The 15,597-nt window shown below is 31.5% G+C and overlaps 1 protein-coding gene across 6 annotated transcripts in view; it reads right to left on the reverse strand.

Moving 5' to 3' along the window:
* Positions 1 to 15,597, reverse strand: part of LOC132755176 (leucine-rich repeat-containing protein 49-like) — a 75,962-nt gene that overhangs the window by 40,329 nt on the left and 20,036 nt on the right. For 4 of the 6 annotated variants that reach the window (XM_060746309.1, XM_060746018.1, XM_060746097.1 and 1 more), the window contains 2 exons: positions 5,751 to 5,942; positions 102 to 207 (listed from right to left, as the gene is read on the reverse strand). In XM_060746309.1, coding sequence (XP_060602292.1) covers positions 102 to 207; positions 5,751 to 5,942 — 298 coding nt within the window. Of the gene's footprint in view, positions 1 to 101; positions 208 to 5,750; positions 5,943 to 6,930; positions 7,340 to 15,597 lie in introns of those variants that run through there. The other 2 variants (XM_060746170.1, XM_060746381.1) reach the window with 2 other exon arrangements.

Here is a 15,597-nt window from a genome sequence, read left to right on the forward strand (position 1 = left end):
CTCAATACAATGAAAGAAAAATCTTATGTACAGGTAGAAAAATGTTCAACAATAACTAATGATTCAATAGATTACATATTTCAGGATAGAGGAAAGACTACCTATCCAGATTAAGTCTATCAGGATTGGAAGACCGTTCATCTGGTGTCCTATAAACAACAGGTATCCCTGGGGCTGATGGGCTCTCTGCAAATATCACTCTGTCCCCTACAAGACACAATTAACATATATCATTGATACAGGGTGAAAGTGTGTGTCTGCTGGTAGGAAAACAACGAAACTAAACAAGAATAATAACATGTCTCTCAATGTACAATAACTGATATGATATTACTGGGAAGAAGTAGAAGATACTATATAACTGTGGATTCCATATTGCATTTATTAATAATAGAAGTGAGCCTCTGGCAGACTTCAAACAATTTTATTCAACAAGATGAATGAATTTAGTATGGAATCTAAACTCATATAATATTGTATTTATCACATACCCTTTAAATACCAGATTGACAAAAAGTTGCACGATCCTGTTTTAATAAAGCTTTTTTTAAAATCAGGAGCATCATAGAAAAATTTAACATTGTAAACATTACAAAAATGATAATATCTGAACATTTCTGACAGGTTTTTTATTTACTAACTAAAATGATAAATTTGATGAATGTACAAATACATTTCATATGAATAACATTTCTGCTTATTACATACACTTGTGCCATGATATTTTTTTACAGAGTTAGAAAAGTGGCGTGGGCATGTGATAAATACATGTATATCTTCATCCTTCCTTTACCAGTTATAGCTTGAAAGTAAACACATTAACAAACAGTCTTGAGATGACTTAACAGCCAACAAAAATGAAAAAAAAAATTAACAAGTTAAAACAAACATTCTCTCAAAACAAGAGCATTGTATGCCTTGTTATTTTCTAAAAATTTAAGTTAAAAGGGGGCATAACTCCAAAACTATTCTTTTCAGAATTATGCTCTTTGTTTAACAACTGCACTTTGTCATGATATACAAGAACATTTATTCCAAATTTATATTGATAACTTTTAAATTGTCTGAATAATGGGTCACATTAAAGTTTTTATAAGACAACAACAATGATGATGACAACGTCACAGTGATCATAACTTGGAAATAGACGAGCTAAAAATAATAAAGAATATAATTATAATAATGAGATGAGTATTTGAAAGTGGTCAACACATAAATAACTGTAGTAATTATATCTGTTGTATATATCTAGCAACTAGAATTTCTTCCTGGAGTAAAGGTATAAAATGTATATAATAGATATCTATATTCCATCAGTAACTGCAGTCATGCAATTACTGCTCTAGCAGGCTATTTGGGCAATCTATTTTACCTTTTATGATGTATCTAACAGATTCTTTACAATCTGCAAACTAATTAACTTTACCCTGAACATGCTGAATATTTTAAATGAACTTGTCCCACTTCCATTTTTGGGACTGCCCATTATGAATTTTAGGGATATTAATTTGAATATTTAAAGTTTGTCAGCCAACAGTATAGAGCCTGGTTAGACTGCACAGATGTGCAGGCTGGCCTGACTCTATACTGGTGGCAAAGGCTTGACGTTTTTGGTTCCAGCACTTTAAGGGTTAACAGATCAAAACCTTTGGTTAACAATATCAAAACTTACTGTTTACAAAAGCTGATGTGGTGTATGCACCAACATATGGACCTTGAAAAACTTTAAAACTTTTCATCTCTGAATCACTGTGGTATTTTCCTTCTTTTGTTTTACTTTAATTCAGCAGAATGATAACTTTCTCCACTTCCATAATATATTATTGTACTTTATACAACTTTATGTATTATTTTATGATTTAAGCCAAGCTCTGGCGAATTCAAAGTGGTTCACTGCATGATCTGGAGAGTAAACTACCAACACCACAGTCATATTGGCCAATGTTGCATCACAATATGCTGGTTCCGTTAGTAATTTTTTTTTAATATGTTCAAATAAATTTTACAAATACATGTAGTGTAATTATATTACATTTCTATTACTTATCCAATTTTATATATTATTATATCTAATTTCACCTAAATGTAACTTATATTTTCCTATACATTTTCACATCCTCTATAACTCAGAACTATTTTCAAATCATATGTATTGTTATCACTTTTACTGTAAACTATCATTTTATTAATATCAACATTTTATCCATAATTTTTCTTTATGTTTTTGTATCCATCATAAACAAAACAATTTGGAACTTGGTATCAACATCTTGTATCCTGTTTTAAAGTTTATTAGGTAAAATCATATATAAATTAACACAAAGATCCTTAAATAATGAAAAAGAATCATTTCACATAATGAAGAGACAGTTTTAAGTTACTTATAAACACAATTGATGAACGTAGTTAGAAATGTTGAATATTTCATTATTCAAGCTTATACACAGCTAGCTACAATAATTAATTATTGAAGAAGCAACAGTAAAAAGGGAATAGAGAAATTGATTCTATAGCCAAGAACCATGCAATTTATTTTGAACAATGGTATCTGATACCATTTCTGTACACGGTTCCCAGCTTTTCAATGTAAATTTGTATAGAAAAGTTTACAAAGATATTAATAATAGTAAGATAACATTGCTCTTTTTAGATTTCAATAGTCATAATCAAAATGAAAAACCAATTATTTTACCTCTAGAAATAAAGTTATTTAATTAAAACATGTGAAGGTAAGGAATACAAGAGCTGTCCGTAAGACAGCGCGCTCGACTTTTTTATTGCTTGCCAATAAAAAAAGTTTTTGCAGTAAAAGGCAATACAAGAATCTCTGTATTTTTAAAGTGAACAATGGCCATGAGCATTAAGATATTTAGTGAAGAATTATTTTACTATGACATAATTTATGGTAAAGTGAACAAGTGGATAGGAATGAATTTTTTTAGATTTTTTAAGTTTTTTAGTGCTTGCCTATAATACAAAACATTGACAGTTAAGGGCCATAATTCAAATAAAATCTTTGACAGAATTACCTTCTCCTGGACATGTTTGGGAATCATGATTGTAAACAAGTATTCCAACTTTCAAATTAATATCTCAAACAGTTCAGTCAAAAAGTGGACTGGTACTAAAAACTTAACCAAGATTCTAAGTCGATAAAAGGCCTTAATTTTTAAAACAAATCCTTGACAGAGTTACCTTCTCTTGCGTACAGATGGGGGTAATGATGTGAAATAGCATTAAAAGTTTCAAAGCAATATCTCTCAAAGGGTTAAGGCAATAAGTGGATTTTACCCATATTCAATGTATTTTCTAAGTCAAAAAGGGGCATAATTCTGTCAAAAACCTTGACAGAGTTATGTCCTCTTGTCTGTTGATGAAGGTCGTGATGGTAAACAAGTATGGTCAGTTTCAAAGCAATACCTCCAATGGTTTTGAAATAAAGTGAGGTGGTACAAAAAAACTTAACCAAGCTCAATACACTTTCTAAGTCAAAAAAGGGCCATAATTCTGTCAAAAACCTTGACAGAGTTATGTACTCTTGTCTGTAGATGGAGGTTATGATGGTGAACAAGTATGGTAAGTTTCAAAGCCATACTTGTAATACTTCTGAAATAAAGTGGGGTGGTACGAAAAACTTAACCAAGGTGTGACGCCAACGCCGACGCCGGGGCGAGTAGGATAGCTCCCCTTTTCATAGAAAAGTCGAGCTAATAAAAGGTAACAATGAAGCTGATTAAGGAATGATATTACCTCTATAAAAGCCAATGTCAAACCAGCCTTGACCTTTAAATATATTAACTTGAAAAGTGAATTTGGCAATAATTGTCTTGTCTTGTATATGTTATTCAACTGACTTATTTTTTTTATTTTGAGTTTTGAGGTCATTATTATCTTTACCTTTTAACTTATCTTTATCTTTTAACTAAGAAATAAGAGTCATAAAGTGAGATCAGTTAATCTTTTGTTTAATTTTGATGAATATATCAATTCCTGTATAGATATTGTCTGTAAAAACAAAGGTCTAGGAGCAGTTTCAAGTAAATACCTTCAGTAGTTTCAGAGATAAACATACGGTAAACATTCTACTTTCATAAACAGGTATACTTCACTCAAAGATCATAATAGAGTTGTGGATCTTTAAAAGTTACCTTTCATTATCATATTCAAAAATATTTGAAGTCTCAAGTGATGAATGCCTTTTAGAATGGTAAATAACTTTGTGAAATGGCAACATCACTGACACCAGGGCAAGTAAGATAGTCCCTGGCTATCCTTCCAGTAAAAATACCCACCTTTCATCTTTGTTAAGGTGGTTAAGATGGACACAATTATGATAGTAAATATAAAATATTATAATAATAGCTCCAAAGGAAAACTTCATAAAGGGAGACAAATCTTCTTTATCATCGAATAAGTTTCTGGCATTTGCTGCCCTTTAAATAAAAATTCAAGATATTGAAAGAAAGACTGAAAATAGTTACTGTATTTTATCTCCTTTATGATAACATTCTACATAATGCTCTTGAAAATAATTTATTTGAAAAATTTACCACTGACATTGTAAGAGTGTAGGGTAAAGTGGGAGGGTGGCTGCAGTTAAGTAAGTATTCAGTATTAAGAGATGATGATGGTACAAAGCAATTAAAAAAGGTAAACTAATGAAGAGTCCATAAAAAGTGAGGTTGGATATTAACTGTAAACCAATAGGTTTTAGGGACACATTCCTGCCAGAGACAGACATAAAATATAACTGGTAAATTATCTGTTATGGCAGGTATTATCCATCAAACAGGATGATCAGTATGAAATTATCTATATTCCAGGTATATAATAACTTAGCCTATAACCTTGTACCTGTTTTAAATTATCTTATAATAAATATCTAAGATCTGTTTCTATGATTACATGTGCTCTAATAAACAATTATTCTATATATAGAACAGATCTATTCTACTCTTACCAAGCGGTACAGAACTTTTCCCGTGACAAACAAGAAAAGCATTTCTAAATACTTTCTCTGAGCCGGTATTTTTCTCTGTTGAATTGAAAAACAAACGTTCTCATGAGCAACTTAATTTGGACACTCCAATTGTTAAAGTCTGACAGACTAAAATTTGGAAGCAGTAAGTTGTAAGTTAATCGAAAACTTTAAAGCACTTGAAAAGAATGATTTTCCAGAAAATTAGAAGGTTCTGTTGTTCACATCTTGGTTTAGTCCATCATTTTATAGTAGCTGACATGGAGATGAAACATTAAACATACTGGTCTGTGTTGATGGACACAAGCAACTTTAAAGGAGTTCTTTCTCTGTTGCATAAGTTGGTAAAAATATAATCTAACTAAAAAAAAGCAACATTACAAGTTACGTCAGCTGTTAGTGCATATATTGATTTCTAATGTTAGTTGTTGTGAGCAGTATCCATTTAAATTTATATTTCAACTTATTCATGTATTACAGATCTATAACTGAAAAAGTCCAATCTGATGGCACCACTAGCTGACCACACTTCTTGAAAAAAAAAAAAAAAAAAGATACCTTTTTTTGTGCCTGAAACTGATTTCCTTTTTTTAAAAATTCACAAATTCATCTTATATATGTTTAATCTTCCCATGGATGCTGCACAGGATCTCCTAACTTTTTATTTCAAGATAAAAATTGCATGAGAAGTAAAACATTAGTTTTGGAACTACTTTTTATAAATGAATCTGCCCTGTGAGTGCCCAAACATTTAGTGCAGCCCATCACCAACCTGGTAGAAATGCGGGTGGTTTTTGTTGTTTTGGTGAGAAGAGAGAGCTTCTAGATTGTCTGCCATCTTCATCCTCATTTGATAATAGGTCAACCGGAACATGTGAGAGGTCATGCACATTTGCAGCTGAAACTGGAACTATTTGTTGCTGCTTCGACTTATTGTTACTACGGTAGTGAATAGGTAGCTTCTCTGTAATAAAAATAGTGCAGAGGTCAAACAACCAAACAAAGAACTACTGTACAGAGCTCAAGCTATAGGGAAGTTAAAAGGTTATTTTAGAAGTTACAGACTATAGTTTAGTATTTGGGTTACATTAAGCAGAAAAATATAAATAAGTCTACGAAGAAAAAGAAGCCCCACCAGAAGGAACTAAGGAAATTTAAAATGTTTGTGAAACTGCAATGATTATGACTCATCCCTCTCCCCCTCCCCCCCTCCAGCCCCCCCCCCCAAAAAAATGAACTTTTCGACTTGAAATTTTTCCACAAAAAACAACACATTTGATAATTTCTGTTAAATAATATATAACTCCTGAAAAATGACTTTTCTAAATAATGACTAAAGATAAATAAATATATAATATATATAGAAAGAATGAAAACTTACTCTTTACTAAATTTCGTGACTGGGAGAATTTTAATTATAGAATTGTTAGATACTGTCTTGAGCTCTGGTCATACTAACACTATTACCAATACAAAGTTGAACCAAATCCTGCCTAACTTGTGTAATGAACTTGCCTAACTTTAGTACTTTAAGTTTGGAATTTTTTATTGTTAAGTACACTGGAAAGGTCAGGATGTGCAGGTTTAGGTAAGACATTGTTACACTGGTATCAAAGGCGTATCATTTACACTGTTGGCAGACATAAGGTAAATTTTGCTATTCTAAAACATCACTATAAAATTACTACAATTTCCATCATTCTAATCCATTCCCATGTGCCAGGTGCTTCATTCCAAACCAAAGGTGAAACAAATTACAAAATACTATAGGTCATATTACACTAAATTATCTCCTTCTTTGTCCAATGTAAGAAACACTGTCATTACGTCAACAAATTATCATTAAGGTCGTACTCTCTGATTATAAGCACTTGTTTTTCAATATAAATAATAATAAAACATTTAAATAATATAAACATTTCAGTGTAATTATGCAAAAACTATTTTTATACCTCTTGTCGGAAGACTTTTCACCCAAACCACATAAAAAGGTGTAGCCGGAGCCAAATGATCATTTCCAAGGGGAGTAACTCTGCAAGGTGCAGTTGATGGTCGACCAGGCAGCTTTTTTATAGTTTCAGCCATGATCAGACATTCAAGTTTACATTTCTTTCAAATCAATAACTGCGTTCAAATTGCATGTTTACATCTTTTACAATTTTTTTTACACTATTCATACCATAAAGCACTTTGCACACAACACTTTGTCACGAGATATTAATTCAAAGAAAGTTATGTAAACTGTATGTTCAGTGTAAACTGATGCACGATGTATCCAAATATTTAAATTTAAAGCAGTGTTTGTCAAAGAACAATATTTGGTGAAACTATTTTTTGAAAGAAAAGAAATCTTATAAAAAACATAAAAGAACTATAAATATATTTAAAGTTTTAAAGTGTCTGATTTTTTATATCTGAAATGAATTCTTTCATATTTTGTTACATGTAATTATCCTATATTCAATACAATCAGTCTCAGAAGGAAACTTTGTCAAAAAATAAATATCCATCTTAGACTATTATTTTCCCTATTACTCAATACTGACTATTTTATTAAGATTAGAGCTTTACTATTTATTTCCCACATCCTTTAATAAACAACCTGCTCTTTAATCATAACCCGAATGTCATCATTAATCTAAACTTATTCGGCATATTGAATGATCGACACTTAAATGATATAACTTGATAAACATAAATAACCATACACCAATATGGCATTGCTAATATAAAACCATCAATAAACTCCATTTAACAGAACTTTTAATCATAATCAGAGTGCTAGAAGAAATGTTACTTTTCTTTCTATGTGTGAAATCAATGAAATAATCAATAATCAATCAGCCAAAATGTCAGCTGATATCAAACATCCCATGCAGTTATTTTAATTAAATACTTAATATACACAAATATCATTTTGAATTCATACATAATAAACATCAGATTGCTAATCCCTTTAACTTAAAGTCTATTCAAATTACAAAATATTCAAAAAATTATAATTTCATGATTCAAAATGCTCTAACAAGAGGGCCATGATGGTCCCTGCCCGCTCACCTGAGAATATGATTTACATGGACAAGATTCCAATATTAATTAGGTCATTTCTATGATGTTTCATCAAAACCAGTCGAAGGATTGAGGAGGAGATGACATTTAATTATTTGACTTTGAGGCAGAAAAACAGAATGATCACAGAATGATCACAATAGCTCACTTTGAGTTATGTTGTGCTCAGGTGAGCTGAACATGAAGAAGAACAAAATATAAAGATATCTAATTAAATTGTTTCAGCTCATTCCAATTCAAAATTTTTTAAATGAAAGTAGATTTATTTGTGTGTTCAAACCTTCCAAAATGATCTAAATGCACTCATTGACTTTAATAATATCACTGTTCTCAAAAAATGTTTCCATGATTAATGAATTTGATTTTAATCCATAAATATCATTCAACATTCTTAAAAATCATTCCTCAAAAATGCTTTTAATTAGTTTAATAAGTAAGATATTGATATAAAAAAATCAACATTATTCAATCCTATTTGCTCAGACACCATTTAAATTAATTTTCTTATTGAAAATCCTTATTGTTTATCTATTTAATAGAGAGAAACAATCAATATAAACTACACACTATATAAATATAGAATTCTAAATATGCACTTCGGGATAGTCATAAATCCAGGCTTGTTTCTATTAAATTTTCTTCTAGTTTATATACAGACCTCCAGCAGATATCATCTATTGTATTTATATAGCAAGAAATTTTTTATTTGCATTCAAAATGCACTTATCACTTTACATATATAACTTTAGTTAAAGTCGGATATAATTCCAACAATTAGTAATATATATGTCCTATATACCTAATATAAACCAAATTTGATCCTTCTTATCAATTGAAATCACTAATCATTAAAAATCTTAATAAGATGTTCATTATTTGCAAAATCAACTTTTAATTTAGGCAGAATAAAGAACTAGTTTGTTTTAGATTTAATAATAAACCTAATTGTTATTACCTTCAGCCAGGTTAAAGTTTTAATATAAACCTTGATGTCAGTCCTATATTTTTCATACCTAAAACCTGAAATAATCTGTATACAACTAGTATTATAGTTTGTAGGTTCCACCTTTTACTATTCCTATGTGGCTATATGTAATGAGTAAAATTAGTAATGAAAATACATGAATCTGTATAAATTAATGCTACATGTAAGAAACAATGTAACTAAAACAGAGCAGCTTAAATTATTTTTTTCTATTATATTATACGGTCAGACTCACTATAGACATACAAGCTGATCATTAGCTACGATAATGGTAGCCATGACAAATCATTTAAACTTAAAAAGCTCTCTCAAAATTTTAAAACAAACTTACTCAGATTTGATCCTACACAAATTATCAACACATCTCACTTATTTAATATCTTAAATATTTAATTCTTTAAAATCCTAAACACTCCATAATTTAGCTATGTCTATGTAAATGCAGACTTATTATACAATAATTAAAACCTTAATCTTAATTCATTTACCATTACCTATATAACATTGTTTAAATATGAATCACATTCTGCATTAAAATTATATTTTTAGTTTCCTTAAAGAATGGAAAATCTTTCCCATGAAGTTTATTATTTTGTGTTCCTATTTTATTTTTTTAAAGTAACTTATTTTATAGAGAAAGTCACTGATCATAGACAAATTTATAAGTTTATATTGAAATAGAAAGTCTCTCAACCAAAATATCCTCAAATTAAAATGTTGTCACTTTATAAACTTATCATGTATTTGAATTTTTACTTCTACACATTTTTATCCAATGTCCAATTCATAATTAATAAAGCAATAATATAATCCCAAACCCCTCCCCACTCATCAATTCAATGTTTACTAGATACTTATTAATAATGCAGATCAAGAAAAAAATTAACTCCCTCCATCCATTCTTTTTTAAGAACTTTGACACGGTTATTACTCACTTTGTAATTAAATTTAGGAGAACTTTTCTGGTTAATTAATTTGCAAAATCATTCAAAGTAATTTCAATTGTAGCACTTTTTTATTTTCAGAAAAACACTTAGGTATAAACAATTAAGAAATGCAAAAAAAACAAAATCATCACATGTCTATAACAGACTTGCTTTAACACATATACGGTTGATTTTACTTCAGTGAGATTAATTCAATAACAAAATAATCAACATCATTATAATCTCCAGACATATAAACATTAAAAAGATTAATTTGTATAACTATCCACAACAATGATTTTTTCATTTAATCCATTTTGAATTATCCTTTGTTGCACTAATAACTGCAATAAACCAATATCTGCCACACTGTTATGCAGTCTGGAGGTATTTTAAAACAGAAAAAAAAATCTTTGAAAACATAAAATCTGAGTCAATATAGACCTAAATGAAAAGCACTCAAACCCCAGTATAATTATACACAACTAGAGAGAAGTCCATTATCACAAACTTGTACATACTTTATTAAACTGAAAAGAATTTTAGATGTTTAATTAAATGCGGTTTAAAAGACGTATTGTATATAACTTGAAAGCAGACTGCTTCAAATTGTTGAAAATAACTAATCATTTTGCACAGGTAATCCCGCATTGTGTATCAAAATAAAAAGTCTTTATTTTCTAGAAGTAAAAGTATAATAAAACCAAGGTAATTGTGAATAAAAAGTAAATCCCTTTCATTTTATATTTTTTAAGATGATTAAAACTATCAAGAAACCAACTTGTATGATCATACAAGGAATTATAGAACACAAATTACAATACACACCTGATGGACAATTTGTTTATAGGAACCAACATATTATTTCAATTTGTGAAGCTTATTGTGTATAATTGAGGATCACAATGAAGCCTGTTAAAAGTGATTGCAAAAATATGCATATGCATTCAATGGGATATTCTCTGTGATCCCACTCCCACCCCATCTCCCCCTTCCACTACATAAAAAAGAAATTTGAAACATGTATTTCAATCTCAGTGAGCAACACCATTGGCCCAAGTTTCATTTGATATATATGTAACTTTGACCTTTTCTGTTCTATTCTGTTCTTAAGAGTACCCTCACAAAGAGCAAACAAAAATAAGTCATTCATGAGGTCCTTTAACATACTGGTTTGTACTAAGTGTAGTGTATATTTATACCCCCGCACAACAAAGTTGTAAGGGGGGTATACTGGAATCAGGTTGTCCGTCCGGCCGTCCGTCCGTCCGTCGGTTTTTTCTTGTCCGCCCAATAACTTAAGATTCCTTTGACCTTTAGTCTTCATATTTGGCATGGAGGTTAGTCATGATTAGTAGATGACCCCTATCGATTTTGAGGTCACCAGGTCAAAGGTCAAGGTCACAGGGGCATTGACTTCAAAAAGCTTGTCCGCCCAATAACTTAAGATTCCTTTGACCTACAGTCTTCATATTTGGCATGGAGGTTAGTCATGATTGGTAGATGACCCCTATCGATTTTGAGGTCACCAGGTCAAAGGTCAAGGTCACAGGGGCCTTGACTTCAAAAAGCTTGTCCGCCCAATAACATAAGATTCCTTTGACCTACAGTCTTCATATTTGGCATGGAGGTTAGTCATGATTAGTAGATGACCCCTATTGATTTTGAGGTCACCAGGTCAAAGGTCAAGGTCACATGGGCCTTGACTTCAAAAAAGTTGTCCGCCCAATAACTTAAGATTCCTTTGACCTACAGTCTTCATATTTGGCATGGAGGTTAGTCATGATTAGTAGATGACCCCTATCGATTTTGAGGTCACCAGGTCAAAGGTTAAGGTCACAGGGGCCTTGACTTCAAAAAGCTTGTCCGCCCAATAACTTAAGATTCCTTTGACCTACAGTCTTCATATTTGGCATGGAGGTTAGTCATGATTAGTAGATGATCCCTATTGATTTTGAGGTCACTAGGTCAAAGGTCAAGGTCACAGGGGCTTTGACTTCAAAAAGCTTGTCCGCCCAATAACTTAAGATTCCTTTGACCTACAGTCTTCATATTTGGAATGGAGGGTAGTCATGATTAGTAGATGACCCCTATTGATTTTGAGATCACCAGGTCAAAGGTCAAGGTCACAAGGGCCTTGACTTCAAAAAGCTTGTCCGCCCAATAACTGAAGATTGCTTTGACCCACAGTCTTCATATTTGACATGGAAGTTGATCAGGATTAGTAGATGACCCCTATTGACTTTGAGGTTACCAGGTCAAAGGTCAAGGTCACAGGGGCCTTGACTTCATAAAGCTTGTCCCTCCAATAACTTAAGATTCCTTTTACCCACAGTCTTCATATTTGGCATGGAGGTTAGTCATGATTAGTAGATGACCCCTATTGACTTTGAGGTCACCAGGTCAAAGGTCATGGTCACAGGGGCCTTGACTATAAAAAGCTTGTCTGTCCAATAACTTAAGATTCCTTTTACCCACAGTCTTCATATTTGGCATGGAGGTTAGTCATGATTAGTAGATGACCCCTATTGACTTTGAGGTCACCAGGTCAAAGGTCATGGTCGTAGGGGCCTTGACTATAAAAAGCTTGTCTACCCAATAACTTTAGATGCCTTTGACCCACAGTTTTCATATTTGGAATGGAGGTTAGTCATGATTAGTAGATGACCCCTTTTGATTTTGAGGTCACTGGATCAAAGGTCAAGGTCACAGGGACCTTGACAAAAAAAGTTTTTCTTCTCAATTGCTAAAGAATGCCTGTCCGCAGTGTATTGATTTTGACATTTTCACATTTGAATCATGTAGAATTCATAACTTAGCAATGCACTGGCTTAGTATCCTCAGATTTGGCAGGGAGGTTGTCCTTGAGCTCTAAATGGCCACTGTTGATTCTGACAAAGTGGTATGCGGGGGTATTCACGCCATGATAGTGGCAGTTCTAGTTTCATACAGGTTTGTATCATACAAGTTTGTACTAAGTGGTCTGTAAAATAAGCATAAAGGACTGTTTGTACGAAGTGGTCCTTTATTTTCATAAGGTTTATATTGAGTGGGTTGTAAATTCTAACACAGGTTTGTATTAAGTGGTCTGAAAACTTTCAAACAGGTTTGTATTATTTTAAAGTAGTCTGTAACATACAAGTTTGAACTAAGTGGTCTGTAAGTAAGCATAAAGGCCAGTTCGTACTAAGTGGTTCTTATTTTCATAAGGATTGTATTGAGTGGTGTGCATATTTTCATACAGGTTTGTATCAAATAGGTTGTATATTTTCATACACGTATGTACCATGTGGGTTGTATATTTTCATACAGATGTGTATGAATTGGTCTGCATATTTTCATACAGATGTTTACTAATTGGTCTGCATATTTTCATACAGATGTTTACTAATTGGTCTGCATATTTTCATACAGATGTGTACTAATTGGTCTGCATATTCTCATAGACATGTGTACTAATTGACCTGCATATTTTCATACAGATGTGTACTAATTGGCCTGCATATTTTCATACAGATGTGTACGAAGTGGTCTGCATATTTTCATACAGATGTGTACTAATTGGTCTGCAAATTTTCATACAGATGTGTATGAATTGGTCTGCATATTTTCATACAGATGTGTACTAACTGGTCTGCATATTTTCATACAGATGTGTACTAACTGGTCTGCATATTTTCATAGACATGTGTACTAATTGGCCTGCATATTTTTCATACAGATGTGTACTAATTGGTCTGCATATTCTCATAGACATGTGTACTAATTGGCCTGCATATTTTCATACAGATGTGTACTAATTGGCCTGCATATTTTCATACAGATGTGTACGAAGTGGTCTGCATATTTTCATACAGATGTGTACTAATTGGTCTGCATATTTTCATACAGATGTGTATGAATTGGTCTGCATATTTTCATACAGATGTTTACTAATTGGTCTGCATATTTTCATACAGATGTTTACTAATTGGTCTGCATATTTTCATAGACATGTGTACTAATTGGCCTGCATATTTTCATACAGATGTGTACTAATTGGCCTGCATATTTTCATACAGATGTGTACGAAGTGGTCTGCATATTTTCATAGAGATGACTGTGTACTAATTGGTCTGCATATTTTCATACAGATGTGTACTAATTGGTCTGCATATTTTCATACAGATGTGTACTAATTGGTCTGCATATTTTATAGAGATGTGTACTAATTGGTCTGCATATTTTCATAGAGATGTGTACTAATTGGTCTGCATATTTTCATAGAGATGTGTACTAATTGGTCTGCATATTTTCATAGAGATGTGTACTAATTGGTCTGCATATTTTCATAGACATGTGTACTAATTGGTCTGCATATTTTCATAGACATGTGTACTAATTGGTCTGCATATTTTCATAGACATGTGTACTAATTGGTCTGCATATTTTCATAGACATGTGTACTAATTAGTCTGCATATTTTCATAGAGATGTGTTCTAATTGGTCTCTCGAACACAGGATTGAAGGTAACTCATATGGAAAACATCATTCTTAAATTGAAAAAGTATTGTATCATAATTTATTGCAAAACTTAAGAAACAACGTTGGATTATCCATGACAAGGGGGATATATCAAATTTCTGTACACATAGAGTTATCTTAAAGTCTACACACCTATCATGATATTGTCAAAGGGAGAAATGAGTGAACAAATAAACCTTAGATGTAATATTTACAAACTTTTCTAAATTGTCACGACTAGCTTTACTTAAAACATACAAAAATGTCACTAGACATGTCATATATTACAAATCTTATTCTAAACTGATAAACTTATTTTTGAAATGATAAACTTTACTTTATGAAGAGATAAACTTTATTTTCATACACTGAAAACACATGAGCTCATTACAAACAGGCGTATCAAAGCCATTATCCTCAATGATGGGAGAGGTTGACAGGTTAGAACTTACTTATTTTGATCAGGATTAAAATGTAGATAACAAATGAAACATAGAAAATAAATCCTGAAATCATTACAATAAAATTACAAAAAATAAAGAAAATCATGAATAGCGCATTTCATTGATTCTGTGGGATATAATTATGGCTTTTAAAAAAAATTGTTAAGCGCGGAGGAAGGTAGTCTAGTACTGGTGTGACTCTCCAGGATCGATGGTTAGGAAACTACCCGCCTATATGACTGAAATATAGGAAAAAGGTGTAAAATGAAACAAACAAACAAACAATTAAAAAAAATTTAACTCTGATGTCATTATTCATAAATTTTATCTCTTGTTTTTCTGCTGGTTGAAGCAACCTGTCTCCAGATTTATGTAAGATTTTCTAAAAACTAAAATATATTGTTGTAGTATTTAGTACTTTTGTTTATAATTGTACACATTTTATAGATTTAACTTAGCCGAATGGACTTTTTATCCAGAGAACTGACAATTATTAGTCAGATTATGCTGACACTTCACTTACTGTTGGTGATAAGATAGAATTTTTGTCAAATTTTGAAAAATACAAAGTTTCACTAAGGTTATGAATATTTTTACTTCATGAGCATATTGTGAAAAATGACCGTTTTCATTGAAAAGCCTCCTGTTACAAGTTCAAACCGCTATGAAACTATGAAAAATGCTTCAATACT

This window comes from Ruditapes philippinarum, unplaced genomic scaffold, assembly GCF_026571515.1.
Source record: "Ruditapes philippinarum isolate M1 unplaced genomic scaffold, ASM2657151v2 ctg2273_1_1_1_1, whole genome shotgun sequence".
Lineage (NCBI taxonomy): Eukaryota > Metazoa > Mollusca > Bivalvia > Venerida > Veneridae > Ruditapes > Ruditapes philippinarum.